This window comes from Mercenaria mercenaria, chromosome 10 (assembly GCF_021730395.1).
Source record: "Mercenaria mercenaria strain notata chromosome 10, MADL_Memer_1, whole genome shotgun sequence".
Lineage (NCBI taxonomy): Eukaryota > Metazoa > Mollusca > Bivalvia > Venerida > Veneridae > Mercenaria > Mercenaria mercenaria.
Genome location: NC_069370.1, coordinates 28590366 through 28611544, shown reverse-complemented (window position 1 = coordinate 28611544; position 21179 = coordinate 28590366). Strand labels below are relative to the sequence as shown.

General features: G+C 29.2%; 1 protein-coding gene across 1 annotated transcript; it reads right to left on the bottom strand.

The window, feature by feature from the left end:
• Positions 1-714: 714 nt before the first annotated feature.
• Positions 715-20661, bottom strand: LOC123566210 (uncharacterized). The gene is made up of 3 exons (XM_053516839.1): positions 20538-20661; positions 1938-2036; positions 715-1131 (listed from the first exon to the last, which is right to left on the bottom strand). The coding sequence occupies exons 1-3, from the start codon at positions 20634-20636 to the stop codon at positions 715-717; spliced, it is 615 nt and encodes a 204-aa protein (XP_053372814.1). The 5' UTR covers positions 20637-20661.
• Between the last annotated feature and the right edge of the window lie 518 nt (positions 20662-21179).

Genomic DNA, 21179 nt, shown 5'->3' with positions numbered 1-21179 from the left:
TCATTGTGGAGCTTTCTTCTACAGAAACAAGCTCAAAGTGGCTGTATGAACTTAACTGTGAAGGCTACATTAATAGTATCTAACACACTTTTGTCATTTCTAATTTTAGTTAGCATTGTAACTATATCACATACAATTAGGTGCATAGTTTCTTTTCCACAAAAATAGCAGAATAACTGAGCTATAACTTAACAGGAAGTTGTAAGCACATATCGATGAAGGAGATACAAAAGTTTTACTATGTAATTAAGTTACATAAGCTAATTACCATCCAAGAACTTTAATGAACCATCCTTCAGGTCAGCTATCAAATTGTCTACTTCAGTCGCATTTTCTTCATTATCGTACTTCACATCATACACAGCCTTTGGTGATCCATCTTTTCCCAAAAAAATATTTAAGCAAACGAATATTTATAATACTGATGTTTGTAGTTTTCTGTATTGCCCATTACTTACTAATTTTAAATAAAAAGTGTTTGTGTCATATACAAAGAAAACTACTTATCATAACCTAAATGAAAAATGGGTTATAAGTTAAGGCTTAAAGCGTAATTCATACAATTGAATGTGTTACTCTGAGCCAGTAATTCATACTAAAACATTGATTAACTATTTTTATATGGAATTGTTTGTTATAATTCTATACTTCCATAACTGAGATTTTATTTGAGCAAGAAAGACTGCATTATAACATGTTATATACATATCATTTTTACATACAACAATTACCTTTAACTATTCTGAGAACAGTTCCATTGTACCACTGCTTTTTCTCAGTATCCTCATTCACTACCCATTCATGCTGAATTCGTTTTCCAACAAATGTCTGTTTTCTTTTAAACTTCAATCCTTGAGAAGTTGTAGCAGTGTCAACTGATTTACTGGTACTTGCAGCAGTGTCAACAGATTTACTGGTATCTCTAGTAGTGTCAACAGATTTACTGGTAGTTCCTGTAGTGTCAACAGATTTATGGGAACTTCTAGCAGTGTCTACAGATTTACAGACAGATTTACTGGTAGTTCTATCGGTATCAACAGATTCACCAGTAGTTCCAGCAATTTCAACAGATTGAGCACTATACTTCTTCTGTCGCTCAGACCGACGAATTCCATGTTCTTCTTTATGTGACTATATCAACAACAGTAAATAAAACATGTGAAAATTTAAAAAAAATCATACCATTATAAAGAGCACAAAAATACTCCATATTTCATACCACAAATAGCAGGCACAGTTTTTCACAAATATTTAAATATTAATATTTAAGTCATAATCACTGTCATGTAGTACTTTAATCCAAATTCGAAAACATAACATGAATGTATCTTTATCATTTTCATTTTCAGGCACATAATGTTTACTGTATTTATTGTATGCAAGAAGGTTATGTTAAGATCTAAATTTGAAGCAGAACAAAATACTAAAATATACTATGGAACATCATGTTCAGGCTACTGTTACAAGCTTTTACTGCAAATTCTAATTTATTAGTAAAACTGGTAATTTTCTATAGAGAAATTGCCAGTTAAATTCACAAATGAAGAACTAGATAGTTACCTTATAATGTACATTCTAACATGACTGGTTTGATGTCCATTTAAACAAATAAGGATATCAAGCTCTATGTGACAAACAACAGTTGACGCACCGGTAAGAGTGCATTATGACGTCAATCATGATGTCAAATTGCCACATGACGTCCGATAAATTACTCTTCTGGTAAATGAAATCAGAATGAAAACAATGAAGGCCTTCTTGTGATTTATTTCTAATTTACAATGGTTCATCGTTCAGATGCTTCAGCATTAAACCACTCGGGCTAATGCCCTCATGGTCTAATGCCTACGCATCTGAACTCTGATCCGTGGTAAATCAGACGATAAACCACTCGAAGCTCTACATTAGTTGTTAAGTATAAACACTACATAGCTTACCTGGAGGTGATTTGATTCTGGTGAACTGAATATAGTAATATCTTTGTCCACGTTTCCTGATGAGTGGGCAACTGCAGCACTAGCCAAAGGTGGTACAGTCTGAAATAAAAAATGATGGTATTAAACATTAAAGTTTTATTAAATAAGGGTAAAGATATAATCAAGTGACTATAGTATTAATCAGTTCACATTCTGCTTTGCATGATTAACTACATGTGTGTCCATAGGACACAGGTGCCCACCCCTCTCCTGCCACTGTAACATGGTTTTATGACTCAGGTTCAATAATTTTTAAGATGTTTGCAACACAAACTTTTAAGAACCTTATGTGTATTTTTCACTTAGTCAGCCATAACTCTGGCCTAGCTGAGTAAAATCTTAAAGAGAACACTTCACAGGCTATAAAACAATCCTCTAATGTTTTATGATTCTAGGTAAAGTATATTTTAACATACATGTTTCACAAACTTTTTTTTTGAGTAAGTCTGGACAAGAAGTCTGGTCTTGTGTAGTGAAAAAAATTAAAAAACGAAATAAGTCAGTAGTATAAGAAATAAGGGTTCTGGGACACTTTTTATCATTTTTCAAAAAATAAAAAAAAATATTTTTCTATATCTATTTTTAGTAACGTTTACAATGTAAACGTTTATTTTTAGATCATGTACAATGTTTACGTTTATTTTTAGTAACGTTTACAATGTAAACGTTTATTTTTAGCATTACAATGTTCATGTTTATTTTTAGTAACGTTTACAGTGTAAACGTTTATTTTTAGATCATGTCCGATGTTCGTGTTTATTTTTAGTAACGTTTACAGTGTAAACGTTTATTTTTAACATTAGTGGAATTTCTTACTCCCGTGTACAATGTTCACGTTTATTTTTAGTAACGTTTACAGTGTAAACGCTTATTTTTAGATTACTTGTTGTATTATTTGTTCATCGGGTATATATTGAAAGTAAAATTTGGATTAAATTTAAATATATATAATATAAATGAGTTTACAGAATAAAATATATTGTTTGAAAGCAAGAAAATTCACCAACAATTTAAATCCTCATTATGTTACAGCAAAAAACGGGAGAAAAATGATAATGGCTACCTGTTCATCTTGTGGAAGAATGAAATCAAAGTTTGTTAAAAGTACAGGGGGTAATTTAGATATTCATAAAGCAATGTTACCTTTATTACCTAAGAAAGGTTTAACACTCCCAGGATATAACTATTGTGGACCAGGAAATCCTTTAGATAATGGGCCTCCTGTTAATGAACTAGACACAGTATGTATGGACCATGACTTTTGCTACGACAGCGGTGTAAAAAAAAGTACATGTGACAAACAAATGCTTTCCAACGTAAATAACACTAAATCAAAAACATTTGGAGAAAAGATTGCAAAACATTTAGTTGTAAAACCTGCAATTAAAACGAAATACAAACTTGGTCTCGGACAAAAACGAAAATAAAAAAACGGGGGAAAAGGGGGTAGAGTATTTACTTGGACGTAAGTCCTCGGGAGCTAAAAGCTCACTCAAAAAGACCCCCGAAATAACATGGAGCGATGAATTAGCAGAAGAATTACATAAACCAATTAAACGAAAATTTATTAAACGAAGAGTGATAGTTAATGATATTGATGATACTTGGTCTGCTGATTCAGTTGATATACAAGTTTTTCAAAATATAACTAGAAATTGCTTTTGTAAAAAAGAACATGTCTCCCTCAATGCAAAGCCCTATAGGCAAGAAGTCAATAGGGGTCAGGAGCGAAAGTCAAAGAGACACTGTTGGTTGGCTGCAATAGGGATCATCTACTTCACATGTCCAGTCAACCTGCTAAATTTCAACACTATTGGCCTAGTGGTTCTCAAGTCACTGTTCAGGCTCCTGTGACCTTGACCTTTGATGAACTGACCTCAAAATAAATAGGGGTCATCTACTCTGCATGTCGAATCATCCTATTAAGTTTCAACATTCTAGGTCAAGTGGTTCTCAAGTTATTTTCCAGAAATGATTTTAAATGACCAGGCCCCTGTGACCTTGACCTTTAATAGACTGACCCCAAAATCACTAGGAGTCATCTACTCTGCATGTTCAATCATCCTATGATGTTTCAACATTCTGGGTCAAGTGGTTCTCAAGTTATTGATCGGAAATTGTTTTCCATGTTCAGGCTCCTGTGACCTTGACCTTTAACAGAGTGACCCCAAAATCGACAGGGGTCATCTACTCTGCATGTTCAATCATCCTATGAAGTTTCAACATTCTGGATCAAGAGGTTCTGAAGTTATTGATCGGAAATGGTTATCAATGTTCAGGCCCCTGTGACCTTAACCTTTAACGGAGTGATCCCAAAAACAATAGGGGTCATTTATTCTGCCTAAACAATCATCCTATGAAGTTTCAACATTCTGGGTCGAGTGGTTCTCTAGTTACTGACCGGAAATGGTTTTCAATGTTCAGGCCCCTGTGGCCTTGATCTTTAACGGAGTAACTCCAAAATCAATAGGGGTCATCTACTTTGCATCTACAATCATCCTATGAAGTTTCAACATTTTGGGTCAAGTGGTACTAAAGTTATTGATCGGAAATGGTTTTCAATGTTCAGGCCCCTGTGACCTTGACCTTTGACAGAGTGACCCCAAAAACAATAGGGGTCATTTACTCTACATGACCTATCATCCTATAAAGTTTCAATATTCTGGGTCAAGTGGTTCTCTAGTTATTGATCGGAAATGGTTTTCAATGTTCAAGCCGCTGTGACCTTGACCTTTGACGGAGTGATCCCAAAAACAACAAGGGTCATCTACTCTTCATGATCAATTATCCTATGAAGTTTGAACATTCTGGGTCAAGTGGTTCTCTAGTTATTGATCGGAAATTGTTTTCAATGTTCAGGCCCCTGTGACCTTGACCTTTGACAGAGTGACCCCAAAATCAATAGGGGTGATCTACTCTTCATGACCAATTATCCTATGAAGTTTCAACATTCTGGGTCAAGTGGTTCTCTAGTTATTGATCGGAAATGGTTTTCAATATTCAGGCCCCTGTGACCTTGACCTTTGACAGAGTGACCTCAAAAACAACAGGGGTCGTCTACTCCAGCAGCCCTACCACCCTGTGAAGTTTGAAGGTTCTAGGTCAAATGGTTCTCCAGTTATTGCTCGGAAATGAAGTGTGACGTACGGACGGACGGACGACCGGACGGAAGGACGGACGGACGGACAGGACAAAAACAATATGTCTCCCCCAGAGGGGGGGGGGGGGGGGGGGGGGGAGACATAATAAAGGTATGAAGTACTTGTTAACCGTTATTGATATATTCAGTAAATATGCTTGGGTTATACCATTAAAGAATAAAACCGGAGAATCTGTTACTGAAGCATTTAATAAAATAGTTTCAGAGGGTAGAACACCCACAAATTTATGGGTAGATGAAGGAAAAGAATTTTATAACAAAAAGTTTGAATCATTTTTGAATAAAAATAAGATTAACATGTATCATACATTTAATGAAGGAAAAGCTGTTGAAATTGAAAGATTTACTAGAAGTTTAAAAAGAATAATGTGGAAATATTTTACAGCAAATAATACTTACACTTATTTAGATAATTTACAGGAAATGGTTGATAAATATAACAAAACAAAACATTCTAGTATAAAAATGACACCAACTGAAGCCAGTAAAACATAAACAAAGGTACTGTTTACTTTAATTTATATGGTAATTTAAAGATACCAAAGAGTAAACCAAAATTTAAAATTGGTGATCGAGTTCGCTTAAGCAAACTTAAAAGACATTTTGAAAAAGGATATACACCAAACTGGACAGAGGAAATATTTATAATTTATGGAATTAATAACACAAATCCCAGAACATACACTATAAAAGATTTAAATGATGAAATAATTCAGGGTTCATTTTATGAACAAGAACTTTTGCATACTAAACAAGAGGTTTTTAGAATAGAAAAAGTTATTAGACGAGACTATAAGAAAAAACAAGCTTTAGAAAGGTTATAATGAAAAATTTAATAGTTGGATTCCCGAATCTTCGATTCGTTAATGAACCTATGGTTTAATTCCGTTTAGTGAATTGGAAGAAATTTAATTAAAAAAATATATTATATAAATGAGTAATAAAAATCTAATTTCTAATGAAGACAACGGATTTCCTAAAATAGAAACAATAGATCAATTAATTAATCACTTAACTAAACTTGCTGCTGCTTACAGAAAAAGTTATAAGTTTTGTGGAAGAGTAAATACAGGATTACAAATTACAGCAGGTATTTTTAGTTGCTCAGCTGCATTAGCACTTGTTCCAGCTATTCCTATATTTGTAGCAGTTGCTGGCGTTGTTCCATCAGTAATTACTATATTTATTAATAAACTAAAAATTGGAGATAAAAAAGCTATTTTAAAATTACATCATCACAAAATAAAACAACTAATAACAAAAGCACGGATCGGAAAAATAAGTAAAGAAGATCCAAATAAAGTTATTCAGGATATTTTTACAATACTGTTAGAAATGCAGAAAGAAAAAAACTATTCAACACCTCTTGAAACACATATGAAGGAATTTAATCTAACGGATATAAAAGAAAAAATATTCTATAAGTATATTATATATAAATGAGAAAAATATATCAGTTGAAGGTAATCTTGCATCAGGAAAAAGTACGTTTTTAGATATTATTAAAGAATATAATCCTAATTTTAATATAATTCCAGAACCAATTCATGAATGGCAAAATGTTATGGATCCAAGTTATAATTCATATAACCTTTTTGAACTTGCTGCTCAAGAACCTCTAAAATATTCATTTCCTTTTCAATTAGCAACTTTAAACAGCCATATAAAAATGTTAAATTCTGCTAAAAACTTTGATGGTGTTTCTTTTCTTGTACGATGTTATTTAACTAACAGCAATGTTTTTACAAAACAATATCATGTCACCGGAGTTATAAATGATCCCGAATGGGCAGTATACAATCTTTCCTTAATTGATCATGTTATTAAAATACATGGAAAAACCACAATTGATGCTTTTATTTATGTTAAAACCGATCCTAAAATATGTTTTCAAAGACTTCAAAAAAGAAACAGAACTGAAGAAAACAGAGTTGGTATAGATTATTTAGAAAAACTACACAAATTACATGAAGAATGGTTAAACAGAATGTCTCAAGAAGGTATTAAAATTTTAACAGTTGATAACAATTTAGAAAAAATAACTTTAAAATCTCATTCAAAAGATATAGATAATATTAACCATTTTTAAACGTTCTTTAGGTGTATTGTTAAAGATATTTTTTTCTATAAGTATATTATATAATGGTTAATAGAAAAGTAGACAGAATGATTATGCCAAAATTATCCAGTACATTAGGAGAAATAACAAACCCAGATAAAGATTCATATAAAAAAGTTCTTAAAAGAAGAAATGTTATTAACTCAAAACTTGATAAAATAGTTAGTGAAGAATATAAAAAACATGTTATTGATAAATTAAAAAATGTTATAGATCCATATCTTTTTCAGAAAAAACTATATAAACGGGAATCTGGTTGTTTGATGCTGGAAGAAAATAGTGGGCTTTCAGCCCCCGGGGTCAAAGACCCTGGTAAACACTGTGATTGTCCAATTTCAAACAACAACCGAAACAAACTCCAAAAAGTTATTGCAGTGGAACTCACTGGAGGTTCTACCGGAACTGAAAAAACATATTAAAGCATTTATGCAGTATCTAAAGATCTTGGTATTAATTCTGGTGTAATAATAATGTGTTGTGAAGGAAAAAACAGAGTAAAAAGCGGCTTTTCAAAACTTAACGGAAAAAGATATAAATTTAAATACTTTTAATTTTTTATGTTTTATTGCTTATTGATTTATTTTCTCTAATTATAATATAGATGAGTTATAGAGAAATTGAGAAATCTACAAAGCAATATTTTAAGAAATTTGAAATTAAGATTGAATATAGAAATGATCCAAAAAATCAATTATATTTAACTATAAGAGATTTATTTGATATTCTTAAATCTGAACTTAAAACTTTAAAAGGTATAAAAATAAATGTTGCTTTAAAATTAACTTTTGCGAAAATTAGTAAAACAAATACAATATATAAATCAGCTTATTTTCAATCAAAGGCTTTAATTATTACTAATAAAAATGAAATAATAAACATTTTACATCAAGCTTTTGATGAAATAATAAATAGAATTGGTAATTGGATTTCAGAAGGAAGTGGTTGGAGAATAGAGTCAGTTGATGCTCATTATATAAATAGATATAAATATAATCCACTAGCTGCTTCAAGTTATTTAGAATTACCAAAACCGTTACAGAATCCAAAGAAATGATTAATAAATATAAAGAATGATGATAATGAATGTTTTAGATGGTGTCATTTGGCTTATAAATTTCCTGCAAAAAAATCATTCCGAAAGAGTTTCAAATTACAAAAAACATATAAAAGAATTAGACTACTCCGGAATAAAATTTCCTGTTACTTTAAACCAAATATCTAAAATAGAAACTCAGAATGAAATTAGATTTAATATATTTGGTTATGAAGATGGACAGGAGTCCTCGGGAACTTCCAGTTTTCATAACAATGTTTATCCATTGTACATTCATATATGCAGAACAATGTGACATTTTATTAATCAATAAAGATAAAATAAACCATTATGTCTGGATAAAAGACTTTAATAGACTAATGTTTAATAAAACAAAATGTAAAAATAAAAAACATTTTTGTAGGTTTTGTTTACAAAATTTTTCACAAGAAAAAATATTAAATGAACATATTTCAAATTGGTTAAATATTAACGGTGTTCAAGCTGTAAAAATGCCAAAAGAAGGAAGTAAAGTTTATTTTAAAAATTATCACAAACAATTATCAGTACCTTTTGTAATTTATGCTGATTTTGAATCAATTAATTTAAAAGTTTCAACAACTCTTCCGAATCCAGAATCTTCATTTACAGAACCGTATCAAAAACATATAGATTGTGGTTATGGTTATAAAGTTGTTTGTTGTTATGACGATAAATATACTAAACAGGTTAGAAATTACAGAGGCCCCGACGCCGTCTACAAATTTATTGAGAAAATGCTTGAGGAAGAGGAATATTGTAAAGAAATATTTAAAGAACATTTTAATAAAGATTTAAGAATGACTAAAAAAGACGAAATTGAATTTAAAAACCAAAAGTCTTGTCATATTTGTGGAAAAGAATATAAAGAAGATTCAATCAAAGTAAGAGATCATTGTCATATAACAGGAAAATTATAGAGGTTCCTCTCATCAAGATTGTAATATTAATTTTAGATTAACTCACAAAATTCCTGTTATATTTCATAATTTAAAAGGTTATGATGGACATTTTATTATGCAACAAATAGGAAAATTTAAGAAAGAAGTTAATGTTATTCCTAACAATATGGAAAAATATATGGCATTTATGATTGAGGATTTAGTTTTTATTGATAGTTTTCAATTTATGTCTCAATCATTAGACAATTTAGCAAAAAATATTCCAGAATTTAAATATCTTCCGAAAGAATATCCTGAAAGTTTAGTTAAACTATTAAAAACAAAAGGAACTTATTCTTATGATTACATGGATTCATTTGAAAGATTTAAAGAAAAAAAGTTACCTTCTAAAAAAGATTTTTATTCAATTTTAAACTCTACCGATATTACTGACGAAGAATATAAACATGCCAAAGAAGTCTGGGAAAAATTTAAAATAAAGTCTATGGGAGAATATCATGACCTATATTCTAGCATAAAACTGCTGTTATTGTCACTTTTCGGGGGTGTTTTAACAGGAGAGAAAACGTGTGTTAACAAGGAGATTCTCGCGCTCGCGTGCTGTTATAACACCTTTTTATATATGCGCGTTCCGTGTCAAAGCGTAAACGTCATTCGGCCCCAAAACGGATAATTCAAAACATAATGACGTCAACGTTAAAAACAACTTAGACATTCCCGCGCATTTGGTGGAAAATTAATGACGTTGAGAGACATTTTATCCATTTATCAGCAGTTTCTACGCGTTTTATGCTAGAATAGCGTTAGCGCATGTTCATTTCGTGTTATAACATTTGCAGAATCCCTCGGGATACGTTGGTACACTCGCCCTAACGGGCTCGTGTACCAACCAATCCCTCAGAATTCTGCAGATGTTATAACACGAAAAAACATGCGTTATCCCTACATTTAAAAACTGACGTTTTACTTTTAACTGATGTTTTTGAGAACTTTAGAAAAGTGTGTTTAGAATACTATAAACTTGATCCATGTCATTATTTTAGCAGTCCCGCATTAGCTTGGGATGCAATGCTCAAAATGACTGAAATAAACCTAGATTTAATAACCGATATCGATATGTATTTATTTATTGAAAAAGGTTTAAGAGGAGGAATTAGTTATATTTCAAATCGATAGAGTAAAGCTAATAACAAATATATGAAAGATTATAATCCAAAAGAAGAAAGCAAATACATTATGTATCTCGATGCTAATAATCTTTACGGTTGGGCAATGAGCCAACCTTTACCTACTGGAAATTTTAAATTCGTATCCGAAAAACAATATAAGAAATTAGTTGCAAAAGGTAAAACTAACTTTATAATTGAATGTGATCTTGAATATCCAAAAGAATTACATGCTGTACACAACGATTATCCTTTAGCTCCTGAGAAGCTGCATATACCAGAAGAATCGCTTTCTGAGTATAGTAAAAATGTTAAAAATTCTTTTGGAATAGGAAAAAGTAATGTAAAAAAGTTAGTTCCAACTTTAATGAAGAAAAATAATTACGTACTCATTTTAAAAGTCTTTAACTAATGCACAATTAGGATTAAAAATAACTAAGATTCATAGAATATTAACTTTTGATGAAAGTTCATGGTTAAAAGAATATATTGATTTTTAAAATCAAAAAAAATCTAAAGCAAAAAATTCTTTTGAAAAAGACTTTTTTAAGTTAATGAATAATTCTGTATTCGGTAAAACGATGGAGAATTTACGTAAAAGAGTTAATATCAAGCTGACGCATGATGAAAATCTTTTATTAAAATATATAGCAAAACCTTCCCTTTTTAAGTTCAACAATGTTTAATAAAAAATTTATTTGGAATTCATAAATAAAAGAAAGTTTATTATTAAATAGACTTGTTATGTTGGAATGTGTATTTTAGATTTATCAAAGTTTTTGATGTATGATTTTCATTATTTAAATTTTGTTAAAGAAAAGTACGAGGATAATTGTAAGTTATTATTTACTGACACCGATAGTTTATGTTATGAAATAAAAACCAAAGATGCATATAAAGATTTTTTATAAAGGTAAAGATTTGTTTGATAATAGTGATTATGATCCTGAATCAAAATTTTATTTCGACAATAATAAAAAAGTAATTGGAAAGTTTAAAGACGAAGCTGCAGGAACTCCTATTATTGAATTTGTTTGGGTTAAGAAGTAAAATGTATTCTTTTATTTAGAAAATCAAGTTAATATTAAAAAATGTAAAGGAATAAAAAAATCAGTTGTTAAAAAAGTAATAAATCATTCTGATTATTAAAATACTTTATTTAACTCAACCAAAAAGAATAATACTTTTAAAGTTATTCGTTCAGAAAAACATAACATTTCCAGTTATGTTGTTAATAAAACATCACTGTCATGTTATGAATGATAAAAAATATCTAAAACCAGACGGTATTAAAACATTAGGTTATGGGTTTTTAAATTAAGTTAAAGAACTAGTTTCTTAAATTTAAACTACCGTAAAATTGTTAAAATTTAAAATTCTTAACGTTTAAAAACCCTCTATATAAATAACCGAATTCATTTTAAATTGATCAGCATAAATTAATTGAGATTGTTTCATTTTTTTTGGGTTTTTTTTTGCATTGTAACTTTGAGAATTTTTTTTTCTTTTTTTTTTAATTATAATTTAACTTCTCCTTTATTTTTAATTTAATTGCATCTATAAGAATAATTAAGATGCAATTTTGTTTAATTGTTACATTATTACCATTTTGAACTAAACCAGGACTAACATTACTAACTTTCCATTGAAATAATCCACTATCGGTATTTTCTGTTGCAGATGTTAAAAACAAAGATTTTTCTTATTATTTGTTTTTTCTATTTTACTTACTTTTTCATTTATATTATTGAATATTCCCATTATATAAAAAATTAAGTTTATTAATTAAATAGATAGAATCTGACATAACTTTTTGGTTCTATAGTATAGGATCACTGGGGAACATTAACAATGGAATAATTTTTTATGAAAAATTGTAAAATACATTCCTTTTCTTAAATTAATTTTTTAAATTTTTTTTTTGAAAACATATGTATATTGAATACCATTTTGTTTAATCTCAGGTGTATATACCTTTTCCATTTGTCCGATCTCCCCACCAGTCAAAAATAAATTTAAAACTATAATTTTTTTTCAAGTAAAAGCCTTACTATGATTATGATAATGTTTACTTCAATTATGTAACTCCCATCTTGTTGGACTAAAAACACACTCTTTTCCACTCCGCGGGAGATATATTTATGATTTATTTTAAAAAAACTTTTACAATCTGTAATCTTATTAGCTCGTATTCCAAATAATGCAAAAAAAATTTCCGTTTTTAATACCTTTTGTTGTAATGTTTTCTTCAATATCATATGTATTTGAATCAAGATATTTATTTACATGTAGTTGTCTTTTTATTGTAGTATTCTAAAAGAAAACACCTTTTTACGTTTTTACTGTTTCCCGTTCTTCTTCCAAAGTATTATAATTTTTCATTAAGTTTAAGAATTACTTCACTAATCATCAAATCGTTTTGTTGTAACTTGATCAGAGCTTTTTTTTCATTATTTATATTATCTATTCTTTTTTCAAAAACATTATATATATTGTCTATTCTTCTTTCAAAAACAACGTCTTGATTATCATATACATCTAGCTGATCATTAATTATGTTAATTGCTTTAGCATTAGCAGTGATTGATTCTCCTTGTTTAATTGATTTTTCAACTACAAAGTCTAGATTATTTTCTATTTTTTTAATTTTATCATTAAACTGCACTATATCTTTTTGTAATATTTCTGTAAGTGTACTTAATTCCGCGTACTTTAAATTGTGGCGTGTGTCGACAGTACTAATCAAGATTCGAAGTTGTTTCTTAAAATTTTCTATGTTAGAATTAAACTCTTTTTTTTAAGATTATTTAATGCTGTGTCATGGTTATCGCCTCTTTGTGAAGCTGCCTACTCCAGTTCAGATTGATATTCTGCAAATTTATTTGAAACTGTGTCTAACAAATCTTGGTGTTTTTTTGTAAAGCAGTATTTATTTATTTTTCTTCTGTCCTAATTTCTAACTGATACATTTTTTTTGGGAACTTTTTCTCAGCTTCAATAATCTTTTCTTTTAGTTCTTCATGTTTAATCATAAATATCTTTTAATTCTTTAACTTGATTGTATAATTTTCAAAATTGGTTCTAAATACTTTTTTTATGTTGTCATCTGTCAAATCAGATTTCTCTACAAGATCTTTAATAGAATCAACCATAGCTTTCATTTCTTCTTCAAGTTTACCTTGTAATTGAATTAAATTTAAAAATTGATTCTTTTTAAATTCTTTTTTTAATTCTTCATATTCTTTACTTCTTCTTCTAATTTTTTTATAGATTTGTGTCTTCAAGTTTATAGTCTTCCATTACATTTTGAACTTTTTTAAACACAAACCGTTTTGAAACTGCCTCGCCGGGTTATCTGGATTTCCTGGTTTATAAGGTTATTACCTCCCATATCTAATGCTCTGTTCATTGTGTTATCAATTCCTTATTTTATGAAATACGATTCCATGTCTTTTTTAAGCTTTTTGTATTGTTTTCTAGTGGGATATTCACTTAAATCAATATCAAATTTAACTTTACTTATCTGTCTGGTTGATTAATTTGTTTTACATCATTAAAAACTCCCATCATTTTAATTCCCGTAAAGTTTTTTTTTTAAAAAAATTCCTTGGTTTGTCAACATATAAGAAATCATATTTTTGTTTGTTGGGATTAGCAAAAGAGTTGTAATCTATATTTTGTTCATTACAAACATAATCATTTTTTTCTTTTACCTGGACTTTCAAATAAATAAATGTGAACAGTTCATTCGAATTCTTTTGGTGTTTTATAGTAAGAATGACTTAAATAAATAACACAACAGTTTTTTTGACGTCCTTGAATAAGTAGTTTGTTATTTCATTTTGAACCTTTTTTTCTCACATACAAAATCATCAAATATTACTACTTTTTGTTTTCTGGTTTTAAGGCTATCGCGTGGGTTTATTTGGTTGGGATCAGCTGAATATTCAAGTATTTCATTTGAATCTAATTCAATTTCATCTGCAATTTCATTTAAATGATTTAAATTTAAAACCTGATATTTTGATTGTTCTAGGTTTTTAGCATAAAGGTATAATTTATTATAAAATATAAGAGGTTTTCGAAGTATATGAATTAATGTATTTGTTTTTCCTGATCCGGAAGATCCACATATTAACATTCTAAAACATGAATCTGGCATAAAAGGATAAATTTGCTTAAAGTTATTAGATTTATCACTTTTTGTATCATAATTAGGAATTTTCATTATATAATAACATTACATTATTTTACATTATCTAACATTATCTTACATTATTATATAAATGCTAGCAAAACTTAAAGACATGAGAGAAATAAACAACCTAGTTGAACAAAAAGTAAGAGCTAAAAGAGAAGAAATAAGAAGAGAAAAAATAAGAAAAGCTACTAGTCAAGAAATGTATAATGAAATTTATAAGCCAATTACAGAAGGAATAGAAAGTCAAAAAGAACAATTATCAAGTCAGTTAAAAGCATTACCTGGAATTAAAGAGCAATTAGCGTTACTTCCAGAAAGTATATCAGAAGATATGGTACAAGGTATTACTGAAATAACTAAAGGAATGCAGGATGAATATAAAAAACAACAAGCTTTAGAACCGGCTCCCTATACACCAATAAATTGGGGAGAGGAGTCTGTTCAATGGGTTCCTCAAGATGAATTGAAAAAATTAGAAGATTATGGAAGAGAAAAGATGGGAATAACTGAAGAACCGTTATCGTCAGGAAGAAAATTGACAACAGAAGAAATAAAAAAAATATTAGAAAAAGATAAGGATGATGAGTATGAAGAATCAGAAGAAAAAATGGGTGCAAGACCTAAAGAAAAGAAAATACCTACAGTAGATTTAGATGCTTTTATGGATACTGATGTTTTAAAAGAATATAAATATTACAAACCGTCTGAAATGTTTAATTTTTTTACTGCAGAAGAATCTAATCCTGATAAAATAGATAAAAACATACTTCAAGCTACAATAGACGATGTTACTAAGAATATCAAAAAATTAAATGGTAAAATAGTTAGCAAATCAAGATCAAAAGATCCAAATAAACAAGAAGAAACAAAAGAATTAAAACATAAACAAACCGATCTAATAAAGTACAAAGGTCGGTTGATGGGTATTCTTGATATGGCTCCTACATATGGACAAGGAATAAGATATCACAATCCATATAAAGTTTCACCAAATGGACAATATGGAAATTTAATTATTAACTTAAATAAACTTTATGGTCAAAACAAATTGATTGCTAAGGATAAAAAAACTGGAAAAGTAGTAATTAACACTAAAGTAGATAATGATTTAATTGATTTGATTAATAAAAGATATAACAATAATAAAAAACATACAATACTTTCTAGAAAAATATTCAAAGAATTAACAGAAAATTCAGGATTACCTATCAATAAAAGATATATGAAATTTAGAAAAGTAATTAGAGGAGAAGGTTTTAATTCAAATCTTTGTCCATGTAATCCAGAAGAACTGGTTAGTAACTTGGAGTTAATTTGTGGTTCAATTGATGCTGGAAATAATAATGAAGAACTAAAAAATGAAGGTATTAGCGTAATTGATGAACTATTAAAAATGAATGAATTGTTACCAAAAGAACATGAAATGTTATATAAAAAATATTTTTCTTGAATATAAATGGAACAAAAAATAGTATTAAGTTCTGAAACAGTTAAAGTTGATAACAAAAATACTCCGAGTGATTTTACAATCAGATTTAGTCGCCCTTTAATTTTAGATTAAAATAAAACATATGTTGTTGGTTAGGATAGTATTAACACTATGACTTACTTTTGGCATAATATTAGTGATGAATATGATAATAAAAGAATTCGTTATAATAATGGTAAAGAATGGAAAGATATTATATTTACAAATGGTTCTTATAGTTATACAGACATTAATAATTATATAAGGGAAACATTAATAAGTAATGGTGATTTTGAATTTGATAAATCAGACATTGCTCCAATAAGTTTGGAATTTGATTTAAGTAGTTTTAAGATATTAATTTCAATTCGTGATAATTTTATGTTGGATTTAAAAATGTCGAATTTTCATACATTGCTTGGATTTGAGAAAAAAGCTTTGAGAAATACTGAATGGGGAACTACGACACCAAATATAACTAACTCTGTAGATACAATTTACATTCATTGTGATCTTATTGATAATTCACTCGTTGATGGTAATTTTAGTGATATTATCTATGCTTTAAGTACTGCAGATTTAACAAGAGCTTATCCATTTACAAAAGAACCCAACAGAGTCGGATATTCTGAAATTAATAGAAATATTATAAATTCAATAAGAATATATATTACAGACGTATTTGGCAGAATAATTAATTTTAATGGAGTTAAACAAGTTTTACCCTAATTTTAAAAGAAATATAAATTTTAGTTTTATATAATGTACAAGAAAGTTTCTGATAAAAATAAAGGCATATTTATTTATGTTGATGCTCAGACCGGAGAAGAAATTATACAAGGTTCAGGTATTTTTGACATTTTAACAAAGCTGTTTTCAAGTGGAGTTGCATCTTCAATTAGCTCTGCTGGAAAAAAAGCTCTGGAAACTGCAGGAAAATCTGCACTTGAAAGTGGAACAAAAAGGATTGGAGTGGAAGTCGGAAATTTAACTGCTGATAAAATAACAGAAAAAAATTAAAAGTTTTAAAAAGTCTGCTCCTCCGGCCAAGCCTCAGACTCGTACTGACGTTGGTGAATTAATTGTCAAAAAATTACAAGAAAAAAATAACAGTAAAAATAATGAGGAGGATATTAATATAAGATTAAATAGATTATTGTCAGGATCAGCTCAGCGTAAACGTATTAACAGATTAATTTATAAAAGATAAAATAATATATAATATACATGTTTAGAACAAAACAGTATTGTGAAAGATACGAACTAACTTCTATTCAATTAGATACACCTTTAATTTCTGTCTTGGGAAATAATGTTAAACAACAAAAAAGTGGGTATCACTTTACAATTAATGATAGAAGTTCATATTTTGATTGGTTTAATGGTTATTTTGAAGTAAGTTTTAAAGTTAATAAACTTGCTGGTGGTGCTAATTATGCTGATGGAAAAATTGTTTATGATTGTAATAATTTATACAAGATAATAAATGTAAAGGATTTAGTTGAACTATCTAAGGATTATGCAGAATCAACTGGAACAAACGAATTTATTTATTTAGATACTACTGCTGTTGCTCAGAGTAGGGATGATCAAGCTGGATATAATCCAGGTTTCAAATTTAGAAAAGGATTAATCCAGGGTGGTGATGAGGTAAATGCTAAAATTCCGTTAAATAATTATTCATTTTTTCAGGGTTTAGAACAAAACATGTTACCCCCAAGTCAAATAAAAATAACACTGCAGTTGACAGGTGATGACGAATTGATTTTTCGAGCTAATGCTGCTGATGAAGGTAGGGTAATTGTAACTAAATTTATTTTGTGGGTTCCACGTTTAATTTTTAATCCATATGGACTTAATTTAATTTCTGAAAAATATATGAAAGCAACAAGTTGGAAATACCTTCGTAAAATGATAACACAATCAACTGATACACGACAAACGAACATAACTTTTAGAATAACAGCTGGTGTAATAAAACCCGAACATGTGTTTGTTTATTTACAACGACCTGATAAAAGTAATGCACAAAGGCGGAATCCGCATTTATTAGATACATTTAAACTTAATGACGCAGATAATGATTGCACATTGGAATCTTGCCGTCTTGAAGTTGGTAATGGTGTTTTTTTATCTAGAAACGGAATATACAAGTATATCAAGAATTTATGATGATGTTCTTAATTATTATTATAAACAAAATAATAAAACTACCGGAAGTCTCTTAAATAGTTATAATTTTCAAAGTTTGTTTAGATTTGTTCATTTTAACTTAGAATTTAAAAAGGAGGGAATGACAGAAGATCCTAAGCATATTACATTAACAGTTAAATTAAATGTTCGGCCGGCAGCTAATGTCCGTGTTTATGCAATTGTATTATGTGAAGAAACAGTTACAATAAATACTATTGGAAATGAACTTGTTATTGCTTAAAATAAAATATAAATTTAATATATAATGGTATCAAATTATATTGAATATAAAGTAAACCTAACAAATGGACAAAAGAAAAACTTAGCGAAAACTTATAACAACAAAATTTCACATACTTTTAGATTAAAATACGAACAATTACGTGGAAACTTCCCTTTACTTTTAACAAAAACACAAATTAATCAAATTGAAAAGTCTGTTAGAAGTAAGAAGGGATTAGAAATTACAATTTCAAAAAAACAAATGTCCAGTCAAGGTCAAAACGGAGGTTTCTTGGGAGCTTTGGCTGGATTAATAGGAAAAACAAATTCTTCCGATGGCAGCAAAAATAGCTCCAAAAATATTAGCTCCTCTAGGCATCGGTGCTTTGTCAGGCCTTGCCAGTACTGGTGTAAGTAAAATACTTGGAAATGGTATGATTTCAGTAGCTAATAATAACAGAAATATGATAATACCATATATAAAACCTAATCAAAGAAAACAATTAAGAGGAACGGGAATACTTAAATTAACTCCAATGCAAAAACAAGATGGAGGTTTTTTAGGTATGCTTGCGGCAAGCCTTGGAATACCTTTGATTACATCCTTGTTAAGTGGTAAGGGACAAGGCCGAGGTATACAGATAGATTCACAAAGAAGACCTTACAGACGAATTCAAATTGTAAAAAAATAAATTTATAAACAAACCTATTTCTAACTTTGAAATTGAACAATGGGTACAACAATTAAAAATAATAAACGTTAGGGGCGTATTTAGTAGAAATAATTTACCAAAAACAAAAGAATCAAAGGTTGAATGTGGAATAATTAATTTAGATAACTCTATTGTACCTGGAACCCATTGGGTGTGTTATGTCGGGAAAATATACTTTGACCCATTCGGACTTCCTCCACCAAAAGAAGTAATCAAATATATACCTAAAGTTAAGTATAATAACATACAGTATCAAGATAAAACAAGTACACTTTGTGGTTATTATTGTTTATTTTTCATGAAAATGTTACAAGATGGTATAAACATTTATGATTTATTGTATAAAATACTAAAAGTTAACAACCAAAGAGCAAATGAACAAATAATTATTTCATATTTCACACCTCAATACAACAAGTAATCTAAAAATAAGCGTTTACACTGTAAACGTTACTAAAAATAAACGTGAGCATTGTACACGGGAGTAAGAAATTCTACTAATGCTATAAATAAGCGTTTACATTGTAAACGTTACTAAAAATAAACGTGAACATTGGACATGATCTAAAAATAAACGTTTACACTGTAAACGTTACTAAAAATAAACATGAACATTGTAATGCTAAAAATAAACGTTTACATTGTAAACGTTACTAAAAATAAACGTAAACATTGTACATGATCTAAAAATAAACGTTTACATTGTAAACGTTACTAAAATAGATTTAGAAAAATATATTTTTTTAATTTTTTGAAAAATGATAAAAAGTGTCCCAGAACCCTTATTTCTTATACTACTTAAGTCAGGGGCCATAACTCATACACAACTGAATAAATGCGGACGCGAAACCATAGGTGCACAACTGAACATGCTGACCAACATTCATGTAAAGATTTGTGACTCTACGTCAAATACTTTTGGAGCTAGGCGCATCACAACATTCTCGGTAGGGTGGAAAGACGGAGGACGGAAGGACGGAGGACGGACAAGAGCAAATCTATATGCCCCCACCACTCATAGGGGGCACAAAATGGTAATATTTTTATAATTTCCACGTAACAAAGGTGTGACTAAAATGTATAAATGGTGATTATGTTGGAAAAATGACTGTACGTTTTCCAGGATTTATTTCAAAATGAGTATTATCTTATGCAACATTAGCATTTTTGCTGGATGAAAACAAGTGCAGTAAGAACTTGGTGTAATTACTCTTATTCAAAGTGCAAATAATTTTGTAAGCAACTTTCATTTCAGATAGTACGTTTTTTTGTATCAAAGTGGCCAATAATCTATTAAAACAACAAGTGAGTCAAACATGCTATGACCTTTATTTATAAAATTTACCTGCATGGAAGTTATGGCTGAAGAACAAGAAGCTTTCTTTCCACGTGTGCTAACTTTTGGATGACATCGTGATGCCTTGCTACTCACAGAACTGGCCATGGGTGCTACATACTGAAATTGAAATATTTTCATATATTATATATGTCTCACTAGTACACTTCTCAATTTCATATATAATAGGAAATGTTTATTTGTGAAAATACCCGCTTACTGCTATCTTCATCATATGATGGTGTTAACTTGCAGTTCCGGCTTATTTTCATCATTGATATTAAATATTAAAAAGTTACAGCTGATAATTACTACAAATTAAAAAGCTGATCTCATTAACCCTTACCCTGGTAAATTTCTATAATGAATTTGTTCAACTTTCAAATTGGACAGTACCACTGACTGTTAAAAGTGGTGCTAACCAAAAAGATACTGACTGAATAGCGAACAGTGCAGATCATGATCAGACTGCATAAATGTGCAGACTGATCATGATCTACACTGGTCGTAAAGGCATAATCAATCATGTCCAGCATGTTAAGGGTTAAAAGTAATTTTATACAGCAAATTATAATCCAATATGATTTGAGGTGTTGCCGATCAACAGAATGTCAACTAGCAGATTAAAAGTATTTTTAATATGCTCAATGA